Source organism: Thunnus albacares, chromosome 5 (genome assembly GCF_914725855.1).
Source record: "Thunnus albacares chromosome 5, fThuAlb1.1, whole genome shotgun sequence".
Taxonomy (NCBI): domain Eukaryota; kingdom Metazoa; phylum Chordata; class Actinopteri; order Scombriformes; family Scombridae; genus Thunnus; species Thunnus albacares.
In genome coordinates, this window is record NC_058110.1 from 15,642,809 (window position 1) to 15,664,683 (window position 21,875).

Below are 21,875 nucleotides of genomic sequence, written 5' to 3' on the forward strand. Positions count from 1 at the left end.
GTTAGTATAATATTAGAAGTAATATTATATGTAGATGTGAGGTGTGAAAGAATGCCTCTAATGAATTCAATAGCCTAGATTGCCTAATGAATAGTGAAGGAGTAAACCAATCAATCAAAGCATTTGATGCAAAAATAACATTTTATTGTAACAAACGTGATGTATTTTACATCAAGTAAACATTCATAATCGAATAAGAAAACCGATCATTCTCTCAGTGTCACCAACTGTTGCATAGCAGCTCAGAGGATTGGGTAAAACCACAGAAAGGAAATAAATAATACAGTTACAAATATTCAAAAATAAGAAAAATAAGAAAATCATTTTTTCTTAAAAAAAAAAAAGTAGAAATAAAAAACGTAAATTCATTTAGTTACAAAATAATTCTCCAACAAAAGATGGATACAATAAGGCTCACACTTAATTCAGCTGTCTTCCTGCAGTTTCACAGTTGATCGGTGACATTTCTGAAGCAAATGCAATGACTTCTTGAAACTTCAGCCTTTCAAACAATGTTAACCAACAGCTTACTTAACAATCAATCAACAGCCAACAAATTTACACCTTATCAAGCTGCCAATCAATTAACTTTTGACTGACAAACGAATGACAGCCGAACTGAAATGGTGAAACATAACTCTCAGTCTGTGAACTGGCTGTCGTTGGTTTGAATAACTTACAGGCCAAATGACTGAGTGAATGGCAGCTCCGCTTGCCTCGCATAGGAGGTGAACTGCTGGTAGTTGCATGCCACGGAAACGGTGCCTGCGTCGGGGCTCATCGGCTGGGTCACTCCGCCGTAGGGACACCCATTGTGGGGCACCAGCACGGGCTGCTGGTGGTGACGATAAGCCCCGTAGGGAGAGTGGTGGAAGTGGGGTGGCGGGCAGTAGGGGCTCGGGGAGACGCTGCGGGTGATAACCTGAGCTGTTCGGTATCCGGTCGGCTGGGATGAGCTGGGCTGGCACAGACTCCAGGAGCTGCTCACGTAAGGCTGCAGGTAGAGCGGCTCAGGATAGTCCACGGGGTTCCCGGACGGATAAGGCACGCTGGGGGGTCTGTAGGGTCTCCTCACCCTCCTCCTCCGCCGGTAGTTCCCCTTCTCAAACATATCCTCAAAAGCGGGATCCAGCATCCAGTAGTTGCCCTTCCTGTCCCCTCCGCTCTCCCTGGGCACCTTGACGAAACACTCGTTTAGAGACAGATTGTGCCTGATGCTGTTTTGCCAGCCTTTCTTATTCTTCTCATAGTAGGGGAACTTGGAGACGATGTAATCGTATATTCCGCTCACAGTTTGTCTCTTGTCATAGCTGTCATTGATGGCCATGGCGATGAGAGCCACGTAGGAGTACGGCGGCTTCTCCGGGTTGCCGGTCTCCTCTGCACCTCTGGGCTCGGACGGGGGCGAGTTGGAGCTGATGTCCAGGAGCTGCACTCCCTGGTCGGCGGGGGATTTCTCATCCGCATCCATGGCTCACGTCTCCGTTGTGCGTCCTGCTGGGGCAAAAGAGCTGCAATCTGCGCCAAGCAAGGCAGCGCTAAGATTGAGTCCGCAGGTGCAAACACTCCGCCCACAGGTACAGGACGCAGCGGTGATCAGCGCCTTTCATCTCGCCGAGTTTCTCACACTGTTTATGCCACTGTAAGAGACATCTGTGCTCCCTGTTTAGGTTGAAGAAGGGGTCACACGACTGTATTGTAGCTAGTCTCAAATATTCTCGCTTTGGAGCGTGGCGATCAAAGACTGGCTTATGTACACATTTTGTGAATAAAAGTCACTCACAGATGGACACATTGCTGTCCTTTGACCGAGTTGATTTCACACATTTATTTATAACATAGCAGTTTACGTTAAATTTGTGTAGGCCTAAGTGTGCACTTAACGGATTATTTCACATTTAGAAATTTGATTTGCCACCACAAAAACAGAAATTTAACGTTCACATAGCCTACTGTTCAGGTCAAATTTGACCCATTTTGACACTTTAAAGCAGTAAAAACACCCTAAATGACATTCTTTAAACCTGACTTTTTATTACTTTTCCCAGATTATACAAAAATGGAAATATTTTAAAATTAGTCTATTTTTGGCACAGCTGGAAAAAATGTTTCCACATAGAGGATGCTCCCGGTCTGATTTGACCCATATTAATTCAAAGGGATTTTAAAGTCTCCAGAGAGGGTCAAATCAAGGTACAGGGTGGTTACGGGGAATCTTGAAACAGTGAAACTACAGATTGTCATGTGTGTATTTCTGTCATTGGAGACAGAGTTCAATGGGCACCTTGACACTGTGAACTGATCACGTCCCCAACATATTGCTACATTTGCCAGGGTTTCCACTCAGATGGGCATCTGCACCTGCAAACAAGCCTATACAAAGTAACAAATCAAACCCATCAGTTACCAATTACCATCTGAGCCACTATTTCACTGAGTTGGTGGATCTGTTATTCCAAGATGAAAAACAGGAAGTTGAAGAGAAAGAATTAGAAGATGACAACATAAAGGAAATGGAGGAAAGGTCCTTGTGACTTTCTTTCATGCAAAGGTGACCCCACCTTCCCCACAAGCCAGCCACAGCAGCCACAGCAGCACAGTCGTCTGAACTTTGCCATGATCGGTCTGCAGTCCCACAGTCAGTGAGACTGTCAGTGTCAGTTTTTGTCAGTTTTGTTTTTTTTGAATTTGCAAACCCGTATGTTGTTTTGGTTTATGACTAATACCCTTAGTGCAGAGTTGACTGTGCATAACTGATAGATAAGGAGTGTAGGTGGTTTACAGTTAGTGTTGATTGATGGTTTTAATGGTTATAATTAGACCTGCCATTCAAAAATGTTGTTGTGTCAAACCTTAAGAAAACACTCTTTCTGCTGAAACATTAATGATGATTAATGATTAGTCACCCATGATGATTGATAAGATATATATGGATGCAAAATATATTTGTGGTTCAAAATTTGGTATAAAGACTAATCATAAAGGGAAACTTGAACCGAGTCAAAAATGATCCACTCCGTGCTATGAAGGGTCAGAATATGACCCTTCAAATCAAACTTTTTAAGTTAAGATTATGTGCATTCATTAAGATTTATTTATTTTTTATTTTTTGGTGAACAGTTAGTCTATTTACGATTGCTATGCTCCTAAGGAGTTAAACCACTTATAAGGTCTAGTCTATTGAAGCATCTGTCCCATCAACTTGCAAAATAAGGGGAAAAAAGTGCATTGAAAATTGTAAAATAAAAAAACCCCGTCTGATATGTTAAGTTGTGAGTGCATGTATTAAGAGATTGTTTACACTGTATTTATTAGGTGTTTGTCCCAAGTTAAATATAAAATAAAATGATTCCGACACACCCACACACACACACACAAACACACACACACACACACACACACAAACACACACACACACACACGCACATTATACCCTAGAACTTGCAGGGTTTTCTTACTTCAGACGTAGATGATAGTTGGGTATTTCCATCATTTAGTATGCGACAGGGCAGCAGAGTATTGAGACTTACAGGTATCAGGGCCCGGCATACCACCCACATACAGTGAGGCATGAACAGCAGGCCTGTCTGTCCGCTGAGACTGGTAGATAATGATCACCTGCTCTCAGCAGACAGTCTGTCTCCCCTGAACTGATACGGAAACACAGATCTCAAAAAGTGAGCAACTATTGTGGAAAAGCAACTACAGTATGATTTTGGCAAAGATTAGAGGGCATTTCAAGATGGCCAGTTATCATTGTTAGTGTATTAAAAGGGAGCCTGCAGGGAGCAAGCAGTAAGGCTCACGGACACCAGGTGTGAAAAGCAAAAATAATAATTTGTTTACAACCTAATTTGAAATGAACAAAGTAAGTAATTATTTAAGGAAATAATTTGAAAAACTTGCACACCTTTAACTTAAATTGAAGGCAACTAAAAAGCAACTTAGGACTGAACATAAGTGACCTAACAAAAAGGAGGTTAAAAAGGAGGGGGGGGATAAACAATTAACTCTATACTACCAATTAACCTTAATACAAACAACGATTTAAGCCAAGAAAGCATTTATAATCACCATCTAGCTGACAATCAAAAACAACTAAATGTACTAAATTAACTGGATCCCAAAAAGCAGACTCTTCCGTTTCCTGCTGGTCACAGTATAAGAAGCCATCTTTGATGGCACAGCATCTTTTGACAATAGGAGGATTCACTGTGGATCCATGAAAAACAATGAAGGTTGTACATCATTTAAAGCAGACAAGAGAGTTAAAGACAGAACATTAACTGAAATAAGTGCACTTAAATGACCAAACAACTGTCAAAAAAGCCAGAACGTGTGAAAACAAAAAACTGTATTATGTAATTTCCTGACGTGTTTTTATATTAACTGTACTAAAAAGAAAACTACTAAAACTGTTTGGTGTCGGCCAGTGGTGTATAAGTATTGGTAACGTTGACCATTCATTTCTTGAATAAAGTTCAATACAAAATCAAGGAGATCATGACTCTAAGTAGTTTTTAAATTTGATCTTTCAATCTGAAAACATGCAGCATTAGTCCATAATAATCTATTAATCCATAATTATGAACTCAGCTGTTATGGATAAGTGTCATTCAGATCCTTAAATATTGTAAACTTAATCTCTTTTAATATTGTTTTACTGCTGTAAAGTGTATTGAAACATCATGATAATTCATAATAATCATGATCTCATGGTCTCCAGTGACACTTATAGTGCTGACATGACAGTGAAATATGAATAAAATAACACACAAAATCTACAATTTTCCATTTGCAGTAATGATATAGTCATAAAAATGCTGATATTTCTCTCAGCAGACCAAAAACTTCATACTTCAAGGATCAAGTGAATAATATTGAAGTCGATAAAAAATAAAGACAAGGAAAGTTTCAAGCCACTGTGTGCTGTAAATAGTCTGATCTGACACTGGACAACTTTGTGCATGTAATTAAAGGAAAATTAATGAAAAAAGCACTATCACAGCTACAGGATGCCCATCGTGATGTTCAAGACTCTTTCAAAAATTCAGAGAGAGAGAAAGTCAATGATTCACTTTTCCTGCTTCTTAAGTAAATTATGCTCACAAGCTAAGCAGGAATGAATCCTGTCAGACATGTGTCTCCTGTGCTCTATTACACTTCCATCTCTGATTTCCTAGATTTTTAATATCTAATAAAAATGACAAAAGGTAACTGGACAGCACACTGTGCTTGTTTTTTCCAAGAGAAAGCTAGATTTACCTCCTGATGTCATGTAAGCAAAGCGAGGCGCCACGCTAAACACAATCTGTGTAGTTTAAGCTATCTGAGACTTAAAAAGAATGCAGCAAAACTGCCAAAAACAAAGAGTATGAAGGTTGGGCTTAGATAATATAAGAAATGAAGAGTTACAGCCCTCAAAAAGCCCTCAAGTCTCAGCCAGAAAAAAAAAATTCAAGGCTGCAGCACTGCTTCAAGTGATACAGTCTTTACCTTTAAAGTGATTCACTCCAGTTGACGTCTGTTCAGAACATCTCTTAAAGCTTTTCAGTTCTTTTTTTTATTCTCAATGAAATGCACTATTTTTATGAATATCACATCCTACACAGCATTCTCCCACATCAATTAAGGTCAGATTTAAAGATTTTTTTTTTGCTTTTTATTTAGACACAAGAATTAAACTATTGAAACAATGAAAGATAAGGCAGATATGGACGCTTCTCTTTCTAGTAAATATGCAAATATAATGTTATCATTCTCTCTATCAAGGAAACTAAACATGATTGGTTGCCTCACTTCCTAAACTAAACCTAAACACCTAGCTCTGCTTTAGAAGACAAGTCATATTTGAACACTGCTGGTATTAAAACCTTAACATTAAATTTCTGTATTGATCTTTTTTTTTTAATTCATCAAGTGCATACATACATATATAGACAATATGGACACACTAATAAATACAAAGGCAACAAGAGATGATATTGGTTTGCAAAACATAAAAGGACACAGAAAGGGAACAAGGGACAGAATGTGAAGAAAAGAAAAGAAATATAAATAAAAGAAATATTTAAAAAATATATAATAAATATACATAAGTGGAGGGTGTGATCTGTTTGGGTTTGGATGAATTTCAGGCGAGTTTCGCAGGATGGGTTTGGTTTAGTATCGCGTCCCACACAGAGTTCTCCCGCATCAATTAAAGGCCCTCAAAGCACGTCTCTCAGATCAAATGATTATCAGATTTAAAGTTTGTCCTTGATGCTGGTTATTTATATCTGATGAGCTGTAGTAGCAGCAAAGATGTCACACCCTATAACTCAGTGATGTGCACTTGTGTTGGACAAAACAATCATTTAAAAATATGCTAATTCTGGTCATGGACTGATAAGCTTAGAAAGGAAGAACTTGACAAAGCTGATAAAACTCGCAGCACTATATACACTATTTGATATGCAGTTTATTGCAAAATATCTTAACATGTAATAAATATTGTAAAGGTCCTACAGTGTTTAACAAAAAACATGAATACAAATTTATGTCACAAAGCTTTTTTTCTTCTTCTTTCCTGCTTTATTCATCATCTCACAACCCCTCAGATTTATATTGTGACTTTATGACTTTCCTGAGCCCCAAGGTTCAGAAACACTAAATTAAACTACCTAACAGTGAATAAAGTAGCAAATAAACTAGCTCCGCATTGTGCAGCTACAACAGTAAAAGGTCTCTTATGCATTGATGCATCAATAATAACAATGTACAATAAATTATCAGCCATTATTCCTCAGAACAAGCACTTTTACTTGATATTTTGCTGATAATACATTTGTACTTTTGCTAAAGTGTGATTTTGAATTAAGGACTTTTAGATTGTTCTATTGGTTATTTTACTTAACTCAAGGATTATAATACTTCCTCCACATCTAAGTTCTCCGTGCACAGGTTTTTGGCATCCTACCAGCAGTTAAGATGAGCGCTTGAAAGAAATAGTGTTGACTTTAAACTTGCTACAATCAGGAACTTCTCTGGAGTCATACCACAAATACCTTTTATGCACAGATGGTGGCTGCACAGCTGCACTCCAGATCACCAGCTCCTTTTAACATATCAGGTGGCTCAACACCTTTTTCTTCCTGCTTGCTGACATGGGTGGAAAACTTGAATGGTGTGTGTGTGTGTGTGTGTGTGTGTGTGTGTATGCGTGTGTGTATGTGTTTGTGTGTGTGTGTGTATGTGTGTGTGTGTGTGTGTGTGTGTGTGTGTATGCGTGTGTGTGTGTGTGTGTGTGTGTGTGTGTGTATGTGTGTATGCGTGTGTATGTGTGTGTGTGTGTGTGTGTGTGTGTGTGTGTGTGTGTGTGTGTGTATGCGTGTGTGTGTGTGTGTGTGTGTGTGTGTGTGTGTGTATGTGTGTATGCGTGTGTATGTGTGTGTGTGTGTGTGTGTGTGTGTGTGTGTGTGTGTGTGTGTGTGTGTATGCGTGTGTGTGTGTGTGTGTGTGTGTGTGTGTGTATGCGTGTGTATGTGTGTGTGTGTGTGTGTGTGTGTGTGTGTGTGTATGCGTGTGTGTGTGTATGCGTGTGTATGTGTTTGTGTGTGTGTGTGTGTGTGTGTGTGTGTGTGTGTGTGTATGTGTTTGTGTGTGTGTGTGTATGTGTGTGTGTGTGTGTGTGTGTGTGTGTGTGTGTATGCGTGTGTGTGTGTATGCGTGTGTATGTGTTTGTGTGTGTGTGTGTGTGTGTGTGTGTGTGTGTGTGTGTGTGTGTGTGTGTGTGTGTGTGTGTGTGTGTTACAAGGCTGCAAATGGTCCGATCCTGTTGAGGTTGAGGCAACAGGATACCCTGATGTCTGGAAGTGAGATGAGTGATGCTCAACATTTTCTAAGCTACACATTTTTATTCCTTATAATAATAATAATATCACCACACAGGTCAGCAGATGTTTTTATTTTTTTCACTTGTGATTGTTATAATTGTTACCTACTTCTATAAGTCAGTTTTGAGTCTCTTCTTTAGTTTTGTGGTGATGTTACTTATTTCTGTTAAACCCACTGGTTGAAAGTAAGTAAGTTTATTTACTCAAGTACTGTACTTCAGTACAATTTTGAGCTACTTGTACTTTACTAGAGTATTTTTATTTTATGCTACTTTGTGCTTCCACTCCACTACTCTACTACATTTATTTCACAGCTATAGTTACTACCTACATTTCAGATCAATATTTTATATGTAAAATGACCAGTTTATAAATGAACCCTGTTATAGATTAGACTACCCAACAGTTTTTAAATTTACTACCTTGACCTCATTAAAATGTTGTATGGACTATACATGTCAATGAATCAGTGTTAATATTCCATCAATATATACATATATATGTGATAAATATAACCCTCTAAATGGGGCCATTTTGCATGATGAGTACTTTTACTTTTGATACTTTAAGTACATTTTTGCAGCCAATACTTCTACTTTAGTAAGATTCTGAATGCAGGACTTGTAATTGAGTATTTATTCATTGTGGTGTTGCTACTTTTACTTAAGTAAATGTTCTCAGAAGAATCACTGGTAAAACCTGTACAATAGTCTTTTTTCATAGACATTTTATTGACATTTTGACATGATACGGCAGGAAAAGCACAGGTCTTTCTAATGACATTAACAATATTTCTGTTTTATACAAGAAACCCAGTAAGGCAAAACAGTTGACAGTGAGCCAGCATGCACGATACCAGGAGCCTGAAACTGAAGCAGCTAATTGGCATTCGGCCATCATTCATTTTATTATTTACACCTGTTCTTTTCCTACTGTGACATGTCAAAATGTTCTCTGTGGAAAAAGACAGATCACCTCTAATCATCTAAAAACAACATACAATACAAATAAGAAATGGTAAATGATATTCTTCAAAGTTGGCAGGTTATGTGTGGTAAACAAAGGAAATTTATGATTTCATTGTTCAGATACAATTTTTAATAGTGAGGAAAACCAACATGGGTAATTTTGTTATTTTCTGTACGACGAACGTGACAAACCATAAAAAAATTTTGTTTTTATTCTGTGAAATTCAGGTTAATCAGGAAGTAATTACTGAATGAAATCTACTGTATGTGGAAAAATAAACAAGCGTAGTTTGACTGCTGTGGGGACAAGCAGGTATGAAATCTGACTCACCAGGGCACCTGCAAAGCTGTGATCACTGATAAAAGGAAATGACAGTATATGTTGTGGCTTCTGTCTAAACACAAGCACATGTGACAAACCACAGCCGACTCCTGGACTTACAGTAGTCATTTCAGGCACCACTCCCAGACTTCCCTAATCCACGGATTATAAGAAACCTTGCTCCCTCTGTTAACTCTGCGTCTCAGTGACAGACCAAACAACACATTTCATCTGATGTGATGGGCGCTCAGGCAAAAGTCAACATAACAGTCAAAACAAGTGGTGCACAATTCATTATGTCAATGTAATACAAAATCATTTGTCTCATTTCACATGTCCCCACTGCTCTGGACATGATATAGAAAAATGATGTATGAAGGAAAATTTCACAGGTCATAAATACAGCAATTTCCTTCACTCCTCTGACACTGCTGGTTGGCTGAATTCCCATGCTGGGTGCGGCGCTCTCTCAGGTGATGAGATACTCGAGTTCCCTGTTCAGTTCACAACGCCACTGACCCGTGCCTCCTCCCACAATGCATCCCTTTGTAGGGTTCTACATGATTGCCTGTCAACCAGCTCTGTGCCAGTCAGGCCATGCAGCACATGTCTCCAGTAAACCACTCCCAACTCTAACATCTACTCCTCTATTGTTTGCACATCATGCCTAAACTGCCAACAGAGACTCCTGAATGAATAGAAGATGATAATATTGGTGTGTATGATTTCCACCATGTCAGATTTGTGTTATTTGTTGTTTGACATGGGTACTCACATGTAGTTACTTGTGAATGACTGCAAACGTGCCCACTGACAGTTTTTAAGATTTCCTCCGAATAGCTGTCTTACAAAGCCATTATCAATCATGAGCCAATGCATGCCGTCATGTTGGAGACAAAATGTCTCAGTCTCAGGTAAAATAACACTGTTGCACTCTTTTGTCAATTACAAAAATAAGATGTCTGCCAAGATAAACCCAACAAGGATTCCTCAGTGACAGTTTGCATGCTGACAGCTTCTTTGTTACCAGAATGATCACCATCTACAGCCTCAATGTATCATTTGATAGCCTGTTAATGACAAATATAGTGTTTTATAAGCTGCTATTTTTCAATTTATACTTTACACTCTTGCTGACATCGTCATCTTAAGAGACCTGTTATCGCCTCATATTGAAAAATTACTGGACAGAATCAAGCTGAGAGCTTCCTGTTTGACTTGTTTCCTTCCTCACTCCTGATCAACCTGCTGCCACACGTGTACCCTTGATTTCAAGCTGTTATGCAAAGTTTTTGCAACAGTGTACTCTTGCCTCTCTCTGCAGCTGGGAATACAGAAGCTGATCTCAGATAGCAGTGAGGCTTGTGACATCTCACTGACAAATGATTTCTATCTGCCTCAACTGAGCCTCTCCCAGTTGGCAGGAGCTGTGTGACTTTGGTCAGATCACATTTATATGATAAGACGATCGCCAAATACCAAACTTGCATGAATAATCACTATGCATGTTCCTGCATGAATTTTCTTTTTGTTGTATTTTTTATTTTGCACAGCAACCTTTTCAGCTGTTTGGCATAGCTCGCCCAAGCAGTTGGTTAATTCTATTAGTAAAAAAATAGATTGCAGATTGGTTTTGTTTAAAGGAATTAGAATAACATTTCTTCTTCTTGGTTTAAGTCTTAGGTAGGCAAAAATTTCTCATGCACTTACAGAATACGCTTACAGTAATGGTCCATTTGTTACTCTGCTATGCCATCTTGTGGAGGTGAATTGAAAAGAAAACTGTAATTCAGTTCATGCAGATTTTCTCTGTATTACGGATGAAATGCTGAGTTGGAGGGTCAGTAAAGGCCAGAATCAAAGCCCCCTTAAATCTCAATCACAGTGTGACTACATTTGATGAGTGATACATGAAAAATAGGATAATTAAATACAATGAACATGCATCATAAAATGAGACTTTAAGTTTAGCATAACATCTTAATGTAGAAAATGTTCCCATGTCTCCACCTTAAGTCAATAAAACAAATTCAAATAGTTTCTGTGTTAATATAAGGTAGACAACATTAAACAGTCATTTTCTGCTTCTGTATTTCTAAATTCTGGCAGCAGAGGGCAGCAGATCAACACTCTTCAAGGCTGCAGGAGAATTTGTTTTTCAATTTTTCTGAAACCTGCTGAGTTTGGATTGATTGACATTGAAAACACAAACATTCAGGAACATGATAATAATGCTCATAATAATGTATTTTGTTTTTACAGGTTTATCTTGTGGTATCATACCAGGTGAAGCAGCTCAACAGACACACATATGGCAGATTTTCATGTGTTTTTGCACACTTAAATAGAGAAATTGCAGCAGGTTTATGCCTTTATAATCCCATGCCATGACTCTAAACATAAAAAACAAGGTCCAAAGATGTAGGTTGGATGATCCTTTATGTGTTGATAGACTGTGGGGTGTAACCCGTGAATTAAAAGATCATCAAAACAAAGGGGCCTTCTTTTAACCCAAGCAAAAGTAGGAAGAATGTTTTGCCCGTTACATGGGTTCAGCCATGAAAACACCTCAATGCTTGAAAAATGTCTCGTGTTATGTCCCGTGGTGACTCCATAGTTTTAATGCTGCTTGACTTGGTGAGAAGGTTGGTAAACAACATCCAGCGTTGGACCTGGTGACCCCACGGTTTCTTCATTCCAACACGTCCCGTTCCAGATAACTTTGAAGTCAAAAACAAAAAGAGGAAAATGTATCCCCGGGGTCTATGGAATTCATGTGAGGAACCACAAAAACAACACTTCATCAGGGGCACCATTCAGAACAGTGATCTGCAATATATGGGGGAATTCAAATGAGAAGCATTGTGTGAGGAAAAAGCCAAAGAGATTTGTCTCATCCCTGGCCCCTTTTCTCCTTTCTACCATCCTCCTCATGAGTGACTTTGATGTGGACAAGATGATTGAAAAACAAAGCGGCGTGGCTCGATTTAATTCCAGCGGAGAATAGGTTAGTGGGATGAGTGGGTGGGAAGGGGAATCAAAGGGGGAGAATGCAGTTTCATAAGAGAGACACAAGAAAATCACATTTCAGCCAGTGTATCAATCTGCCAAGGAAAGGAGGGGAGGGTAGAGGAAAGAGGGAGGGTGAGGAGGAGATACAGAGCAGGGTAAGTGAGCGGGGTGTGAGAAAAGGAGCTCCAGTTGATCGCTCTTTAGAAAAGGCCCCCCACTCTCCTGCTGGGTCTTGCTCAGCTCTTGTCCTCCTGGTACAATGCTGGTCGAGCGGCTGCCCCCTCCACCTCTACCCCAGAACCCCACCACCCTCCCCCCCATGTGCCCCCCAACTGCCCTCCATGTGCTGGAGCTACGTTGACAGCCTGGACCCCAGACCCCAGCATATGGAGGCCAGACCAAAGGGCCTGCACTCAATGTGCTCCACAGCTGGGGCTCCGCTGGAGTGGGCAGCCGGACTTCATGCAACCACATATTTGTTACTAACTTTCTTCACCTACACGGTTAAACTTCCTGATTGATGTGAACAAGCTGAAAAATGGAAGAATCACGTCAGTTCACTTCAACCATCTCACTTGCTTCTATTGATGTCCAGCCATGCAGATACTTTTGGTTTTGCTTGAACATGTGTCAACATTTCCTTCAGAGTTTTCTGCTGCATCTCCAATACAATGAAGGTGAATGGAATGTTATTGAGTAATTATCTATTGAGTAAATAAATTTACAACAGAAAGTCTTCTTGTTATTCTGGATAACCCACAAAACACAGTATCAACTGTGACCGTTTCTTTGGAAGTTCATCTCCATAAAATTGGAGTGGAAGCAGATATCTCAGAGATGGATGTCTTAAAACCAGGCAAATAAAACTACAACAATCTGCATGGCTGATGCCATTGCAGATATGTAAGAGAATATTTTTTCCATCACAAAAACTTGTGTTGTGTGTACAAGAAGTGGTCAAATCTATAGAATTGTATTTTAAATTCTAGTTCCAAGATCCAGAGGTTGGCAGCCTCTACTGGTAGCCCCGTGATATAGCAGCAACATCTGCGGTTCGATTCCAGCTGTAGATTCGCACCCCTGTGTCCTATCTTTCTGCACTTTCAAATAAAGGCAAAATATCAATAAATATTCTTTAAAAAAGACACCATGACTCAAACTATGTACCAAGTACACATGTCATTTGCACTGAGATCTTTAATTTTTGGCCCATCCTCAACCCCTCAATTCTGACATGAACTAATGTTGATTCACGGCAGGAATATGTGGCTATTCTGATGCTAATGGCAGCTTTAACCACCTACTTAACCACATAGCCCTCGCTCTCTATACAGCTCCACTCAACCTGATCCCTGTGTGTGTGTGAGAGAGAGAGAGAGAAAGAGAAGGAGAGAGGAAGATGGACAGAGAGTAAAGAGCGGAGACAAAAAAAAGGGAAAAGCGACAAGATGAGTATGCCAGACGGAAGCACTTGTTCTTAACTTTTACTGGGTCACAATTAAGAATAATACTCAAGTACAGTAGTGCGGTGTTTTACACAAGTAGGAGAGCGAAAGATCACTTCAGCTCAACAAAGCACAGCAGCCACTTTTGTTCATCGTTCTGCATGTTAAAGCTTTGTTTTTGTCACACACAGGATTTTGGGTGGGTTCAAGGTGATTAATGATTGGGGGGCGATTGTGGCCGTTACCTGTCTGGGTGGCTTTAGCTGTCAGGCTTGTGTTGGTGGAGACAAGGGTCACCAGTTAGCGTTATGACCTTTTAATACCAGGGGGATGCTTGCTGCTTGGCCTGGCATGGCACAATACAGTGCTGGAGCAAGGACAGGTGGTCATTAAAACTGCTGTAATCCCCTCCATGAATAGCTCATGGGCAGGAAGACGGAGGGAGAAAGGGAAGGAGAGAGATAGGGAGAGAAAGACAAAGAGAAAGAGACAGACAGAGCAACAGGGAGAGAGAGAGAGAGAGAGAGAGAGAGAGAGGTAAGGGTGGGGAGCGTTTGATGCTTAGACCGTGGGGCTCTTTAGCACAGTCTGCGGGCCATGCTTCAGAGCGGATGTGTTAACAGTTTCAGGCTCAATGGAGGGAGAAATCCCCACAAAGGGAGGTGTACAAATATTGTGGGAAATCCGTCCGCTCTTTAATATTTCATGAAGGCCCACAATCTATTCATGGGACTCCATTCCTTTGGAGGGGCCCACATTCAGGCTCACTCCGCAGGCTCAATGGGCAGCCCTTAATTGAGTGCCCGCTCATTCTTCGTCTCCCTGGCAGATTGTTCCCCATGAAAGCCCCTGCCTCTTCATCCTCCTCTTCTTCTCCCTGAGAGTGGCCAAAGAAAAGGGGGCATGCCTTGCTGGTGGTGCATGTGGGAGGGTGAAATAAGTAAAGGGGGGTAGTTGTGGATCAAATATGATAATAGGGCAAGAGGGGATGGTAGTGCGCAGAGAGGTGGGGGTAGGGGGCTAATCCTCGGGGTGGGTGATGGAGAGAGGGCGAGAGGAGGGGGGTTGCATTCCCCCAGATGGCAGGAGTGTGTGTGGTAGGGCATCTGTGGGTGTATGTCTATGGGGAAAGGTCGTGTGTGTGTGTGTGTGTGTTTGTGGGGAGGGTCTGGTTAATTCTACTTGGCACAGAATGAGAGAGTTTGTGTGAATCTTCTTGTCATTTTTGCCTCTATTAGATTAAAAGAGTGGGAAAGATTGTTGGCAAAAGAGGAGCGAATGACACGCCACGTGCAACTTAGATGAACCATGACGAAGTTTAAGAGATGGCAACCAGCCAGGAACAAAGATCCATAAATTTTCATCTTGTGTTTTTCTTTCATTACATCAACACCAACTGCTTGTTTAAACAGACGCGTGTTTTGGTTTCTGCCATCAGTGTGAGGCGACATCTCTATGTGTTTAAAGGGGCACTCCACTGATTTTACACATGTGAAGTTCTGTTCACTTGTCAATAGGAGTACTACTCAACCTCTGAAAGAATCAAAAAGTTTGAAGTTTTTGATGTTATTAGGGTTATCTCAGCTTGAGTTGTATTATGGGAAATTTAGGATCCAGAGCTTTTGGAGCTTGACCCATAGGGACTAAAGGTCAGGATATCCTGGTTTCTGCTACTTTGATTTTGACCAAAAGTGTACTATTGATCACTGGAGTACCCCTTTAAGTGTACTGTTGTAATTAATTTAGTTTTAAAAATGCAAGAACAAAATTTGTGTGTGCTCCCGGTATGTGCACTAATTTATCTGGCAAACATCTTGACCCCCAAGTGGTGGCACTTTCAGCATGTCATGTTCTTCATTTTAATAGCTCATCACCCCAATGCACCCAACCATCTTGTCATGGCACTAACTTATATGGTGCCACTTCAGATAGGAGAGCAATGAAAGCAAATTCACCAAAAGGGTTTTCCCCAAATCATAGCCAGAACATTTGATTGGTCCTGGGGAAATCAAATCCTGGGGAATCAAAAACCCATTAAAAATATCATGTGGGCAGAACTACTTTATAATAGTTGGTAGATCAAAACTCTCCACTCTCACCACTGGACACAGAGTGTGTGGATGAAGATCTTACAGATTAATCTTAAGACTCCATCATAAATGTACACCTCATGCCTGCATTGAGCGCTTCATCCGGCCTAAGGTTGCCTCAGTGTCCTGGCTCATGGTGGACGGCCAGCTGGGAGTGTGACCTGGGGTTCGGGCGTAAGCAAGGCTCCTGTGGGCCTCCAGCTGCAGCCTGGGCTCCTGATCCCTGATTAAAGGTCATCCCGCGCCTTCTAAGGGCCTGTAAGACCCTGGGAGACTGGCTCACTCCCAGTGACTCCCCTTCACTGCTCCAATGTGTGTCCAACAGGCTTATGCTGGCTCATGAGGGACGGAGAGGGCCTGCAGAGAGGAGTCCCAGAGAGAGGAAAATCCTCTACATCCACAACGCTGACTCACATTCACTCACATAAAAAACACAAGCAAGAATATACACACACAAACACTGGATGCATAATTTATCCCTGTGGTACCACGCCTGGTATCCAGCCCAAGCACCCCCTGGGTGGAGTGTGGCAAAGGCATGTTAAATGGATTCCACAGAGGAAGAGATTTAAAGCTTTCATAGCGCCCAGTGTGTTCCAGGCGACTGCATCTCAGGGCTTTGATGGATTGTTCTCAGGTTCATTTCTGGATTTTCTGAGAGATTTTGTAGTGGCCTCACTATGACTCTGTGCTGCAGAAGTTTACTGGGATTTCTATGAAAATGGGCTTCAATTTTGTTTTAAAAGTGAAGTGTGAAAACTCAAAAAACACATGTAGTTGTCGAGTTTTGCTGTTTTTGTTTTTGTTTTTAACCCTTTAAGACTGTTTTACCTTCTCACTTGCAGGGGAGAAGGGTGAGGTTAAGTTGTGTCAGAAAACCCCCATCTACTAGTCATCAAAATGATGGCAAACTTAATGCAAGGTAGCTGATCTTACATTAAATTGTACATAAACATAACTAATGTAATCATGATTGTGACAGTTCCTAGACAGAAGGAGCAAAACTTTGAAAAAAACTACAATACTGTGAATTCAGTACAAAGTTTGGCACTCACTGCTGTGCAAGAGGTTGGAAAAAGAAAGGGCTGAATCTTGTAATATGATTGTACTTTGCTTGTTAACCTAACAAGTGCGGATGATTAAATTCACTGACTTAATCCCTGGCGGCCCATGGGCTCAGGAGGAAGTGGTTCAGGAACAGTCTAATCCAGCCATCTCCGGATATGGGACACTCTCACCATGCTGCTACACTGGGCCTTTGTGTCAGCAGGTATTAACACCACAAGTGCCGCCTGAGACTGAGATGGGCACATAATTAGGAGAACTACTGGCTAGCTTGGCTGAGAGCTCTAAGAAGGGGGAATTTCATTCATCAATGCATAATTTTGCACAACTTGTGTTTTCCAGAACTGTATGCATCTCAGAATATATTAGAAAAGTTGAAAGCAATACTATTTACCACTTATTTCACTATATAAACTAATTTCTGACATCATTTTCTCAGAATTTGTCTCTGAGATGGTCATGATGGGTAATTTTATTCATTTAATCCTTAAAAGACGCCATGAATGTGCAGCTTTTACATTAATTGGGCCAGCGTGTATCTAAGAGTTGTGTTAAAAAGCTTGACCCCCCTCAGTCCTGGTCTATAAATTAATTCTGCTAAGTGGCAGCACACAAGCTCCCATATTATTTATACTTTTACTATTGGGCAGGGTGTCACTTAGATAAACACAGCGGAGGTTCATCTCATCTGGTCCACAAAAAGCCAGAGTGTGCCGCTACCAAAGCCTCCGCTGAACTTTGACCCTGATGGGTCACAGAGAGCATTTGTCCCTCAGTAATTGGACAGAAGGGCCCTTTCGCTCTTCATTTAACCTTTGGGGTCCAAATCTTTCTTCCCCGACTACCATAAAGCCCCTGGTCCTGACCCAGTGTTTTCAGGCCTATGTGCCCACCCCCATCACAGGCTTTTGAAAGCTGGAGAAAAGCTGGAGTGTGCTTGCGCTGTCAGAGACAATGGTAGAGTTAGTGACCCCTGACCCCGCAGGCCGAGGCCTTTCTTCCTGGATCAGGCGCTGCCTTTCGCTACGGTAGGTTATTGCTCCACAGCTTGGCAACAGAAAGAGGGTAAACACTTGTTAAGATTCCTCTTCTTTCGGCTCACCCCCAACTTCTTTTCTCTCTCAGTCGCTCGGCTTATATTTTTTTCTCTTTTGAGGGGGTTTGTGGGTCTGTTTAAAGATGGACAGGAGTTAAGGCAGGTCCCTTGTTTGAAATTCAGGCGGCAGCTTCATAATCCATCATTCTGACAGCTCTTTGTCAGTGGTCCAAAGGAGACAGGAGTCACAGTTGCTCTGACCGTGGAGGAAATACACTAGCTAAAGTAATGTAAATGGTTTGGACATGCATCTGCTTGTGTTTAGAAGCATTTGGACATTTCTTTAAAAAGCAACTTATTGGGCAAAAGCTTTTGTAAAACTATGTCTGTTGCAGACTGTCCATGTCCACATTTATATGCAAAAAATGCATATAACAATACACAAGGGCAGACCTCCATGAAATGGTAAATAAATTAGAAATTATGTGCAGGTTATTAGTAGTTAGTTACTTTGATGTCAACAATGTGGAAACTTTTCAGCCAGACTGCTTGAATAGTAGCGAGTTCTTCTGTGCTATTTAAAATACTTTCTGCAAAGATTTTTATTTGATGTATTGGTGAGCTTCCTTGAGTAACCTAAGCTTGTTATCCGCGTGGGGCTAATACTGGTCTTGGTACTTCTGGCTCCCTGTTTTCCAGTCCTGTTGGGGCATTTACTGAGTGATTTTTGTGATTCTAAATCCAACATAATTGGGATTTCATTCCCTCTAGAATTACTTCCTTTCCTTAATCTCTTGAGTGCTGCCCTGAATCCTTGTGTATCACCACACTGTTACCAGGGAGACTCTGTCGCCCCTCCACGAGGCTGCAGTGGTCACCGAGGAGAGACGGTGGACCTCGTGTGTCCAGATGCTGAGCATGCGGCCACGGTGAGAGGAGCATCCTGTGAGGTGGCCACAACCATATGGGCTGAAAAGGAGGACTCCTCTGGAGCTGCTGGCCTTCTCCTCTGGGACAGAAGCCCATTGTCCCAGCCCTGCCCTCCATGCCACTTAATGGTGCAGAACAGCATTGTACAGTATTGTAAACTGCTCTCTGCTCCTTTTGCCCTGTCGGGCCCTCAATAGCAGGGCCCTCTCCCTCTTTCCCCCTCACTCCCTCTCACTCAGTGGGTGTTTTAGTGCCCTCTTCTTTCATCCTTTTCTTCAGCCGCCTCCTCCCTTTGCTACTTTTGCTCGGTTGCTCAATGTTCTCTTGAGTGATGGTCTAATTGTCAAGGAACAATTAAGCCATCTGATTTCTCCTCTCTTCTCTTGTCATGTCTGCTTTGTTTTAGAATGGGGCCGCCTGAGTACAGGAAAGGGCTGGAGGTCACTTCAATATCTGTCTGGGCTTTAATGTAAAGCCCCCGCCGTGTGGTCCTAAACAACACAATACCTGCCAGATACAAATCCTTATAAAATATGAGACTCAAAAATGTTTTCATGTCATTTGTGATTTGCATATGAATCAGCTGCGCTTATGACAACCTTACATTATGCTGTTTTTATCTGTTCTGACCTCTATCAACAAGCTTGTGAAGAGTGAGACCTCCTAAAACAACAAGAAAAGTGATTTATTGGCGCTGGTCTAATAATCGACCCACTTTAAGGCTTCTCCCTTGTAGTCCCAATAAATCTGTCTCTCTTTCTGTAGATACCAAGAAATATGTTCCCTTTTAATAGACAGGTGACCCAAACAGCTGGGAGACAGCTTTGCCCAAGATGGGACGTCTGCACACTTTTACCCCTGCCGCTCCTATTGTTAGTGTAATGTCACATCTGTGACCCTGTCTGCTCCTTTCTACCATTTTGTCTTTCATCCTCTTCTCTGCTCATACCTTCCGCTCCATTTCATACTGTCTGGGTTCCTCCCTACACGTGGAGGCAAGGCTCTGCATCGTAGAGCTGCAATAAGATGAGCAGGCCCTCCTTTCTAATCCTGTTTTAATTTGACACTCCTCCGCAGATGCACAGCTATTTCCCTCATTAAATAACAGGGAATGTAAACTGAATTGTCAGACATTTGGTTTAAGACCTACATGTGTGCAGTCTGTATCATTCCTGATCCTTCAGCTTCAGTTACATATACTCAATAAGGTTGTGCAATCACAGTTTTCCTTGGCCTGCAGAGGTAGATACAGATTCCAGAGTGGATTTGTTGTCTTGGGATGGATCGCTGCACTAGTGCCTGGACTGAAGAAGCCACAGTAAAACTTTGGTACTTGACTACCAGGCCTGCAGTTTTGTCTCATATTTTCAGAGTAATGACTGATAAAGAGTAGCAAAATTAAAGGAAAAACATGAATAAATGAGAGGAGATACATGTTAATGTAGGTGCTTCCATTTGGGACATAAAGAGTAACTGGTGTCTAGATTTCAACAGACTGAGAATATATACCAATGAGCTTTGATGCTGTTTTGGTGGTTTGTGCTAGTTAGGTAACTTACTAAAACACTTTATGTTGTTTTTCCCCCTTTTATTTGTTACCAATCTTAATATACACAAAAAATAGTAGCATAAGGAGATAGGAGTTCTGGGTCCTGTTTGTTCCTGAGTGCAGTACTTGATCACAATTCTACATTTTCTGTCCTGCAATCATTTCTTTTGGCTCTGGGCTCTGTGAATGTGGTATTTGACATATGGTTAGGATTCTTGTGGAAGAACAGGAATTCTCTCCTCATCCACAGGATGCTGGTTTTACAGTATATTAAAACTTCATTCAAAATTTAGTTGATGGTTCAGAAGACATCCAACAAGTTGCAGTCTACGTTGCTGAAAAACAACACACAAGACAAGTCAATTTATTTGTATAGCACCAAATCACAACAAAAGTTATCTCAGGGCACTTTTCACATAGAGCAGTCTAGACTGTACTGTTTAATTTACAGAGACCCAACATTCCCCCATGAGCAGCACTTGGCCACAGGAGCAAGGAAAAACTCCCCTTTAACGGGAACAAACCTCAAGCAGAACCGGGCTCTAGGTGGGCGGTCATCCGCCTTGACCGGTTGGGTTGAGAGAGAAAGAAGGAGGGGGAGAGGAGAGAGAGACACAGAGAAGAAGAAGAGGAACAATAATAACTATAACAACAACAATAATAATAGAAATATGACTAATAATAATAATAATAGCAGGTGAGGGTGTCAAGCAGGACCAAGGCAGCAGGCAGTCCGCAACCACAATCCATAGAAACCTGCACAAAAGCACAAAAACTCCAGGGAAGAAACAAAGTTAATGACATGCATTAATTGTACATGAATGCATACAGATGGAGAGGAGGAGGAGGAGAGAGGAGCTCAGTGCATCATGGGAAGTCCCTCAGCAGTCTAGGCCTATAGCAGCATAACTAGGGGCTGGTCCAAGGCGAGCCTGGTCGGCCCTATCTATAAGCTTTATCAAAAAGGAAAGTTTTAAGTGTACTCTTAAATTAGAGAGGGTGTTTGCCTCCTGGACTGAATCTAGAAGATGGTTCCACAGGAGAGGAGCCTGATAGCTGAAGAGACTCTAGGAACCATTAGTAAGCCTGTATACTGGGAGCGCAGTGTTCTAGTGGGGTGATAGGGTCTATGAGCTCTTTAAGGTACACACTGTGGAAGACTGTTAAGTACTTATTGTATTACTAACTTTCTATTAGTAAGTGCTGTCCCTCATTCAAAATATAGCTTTTGATTTTGCAGCATTGCATCGCTGTCAACTTTTCCTTTTGTCAGCAGAATTACATCAACATGATGTTTGGCAGGTTTGTCATTACAGGAGAAGATACAAATGTTTTGTCTTTCAATAAATACAAGTTTACAGAAGTCCAGAGTCTGCTGTTAACGTCACATAAAGTTTCCTGGAAGTGAAAATACTTGAAGGGATACACTGTGGATACAGTGATGGGATTATGGGTACTTATGGTTGCTCCATTAGAGCAGGAAGATTTGGAAGTGATTGCTAAAATGTGCTTTGATAATAGTCTTTATAAGTTGGGGAAGTGTTAAAGCCACTTTCTAAAGCTGGGTTATTCTGACAGATACAG

General features: G+C 41.2%; 1 protein-coding gene across 1 annotated transcript; it reads right to left on the reverse strand.

The window, feature by feature from the left end:
- Positions 1 to 158: 158 nt before the first annotated feature.
- foxl2l (forkhead box L2-like) lies at positions 159 to 1,851 on the reverse strand. The gene has a single exon (XM_044351901.1). The coding sequence runs from the start codon at positions 1,469 to 1,471 to the stop codon at positions 677 to 679; it is 795 nt and encodes a 264-aa protein (XP_044207836.1). The 5' UTR covers positions 1,472 to 1,851; the 3' UTR covers positions 159 to 676.
- Between the last annotated feature and the right edge of the window lie 20,024 nt (positions 1,852 to 21,875).

What these genes read in the sequence shown, in the direction of transcription:
- foxl2l (XM_044351901.1), bottom strand. Translation starts at nt 1,471, where the DNA reads ATGGATGCGGATGAGAAATCCCCCGCCGACCAGGGAGTGCAGCTCCTG.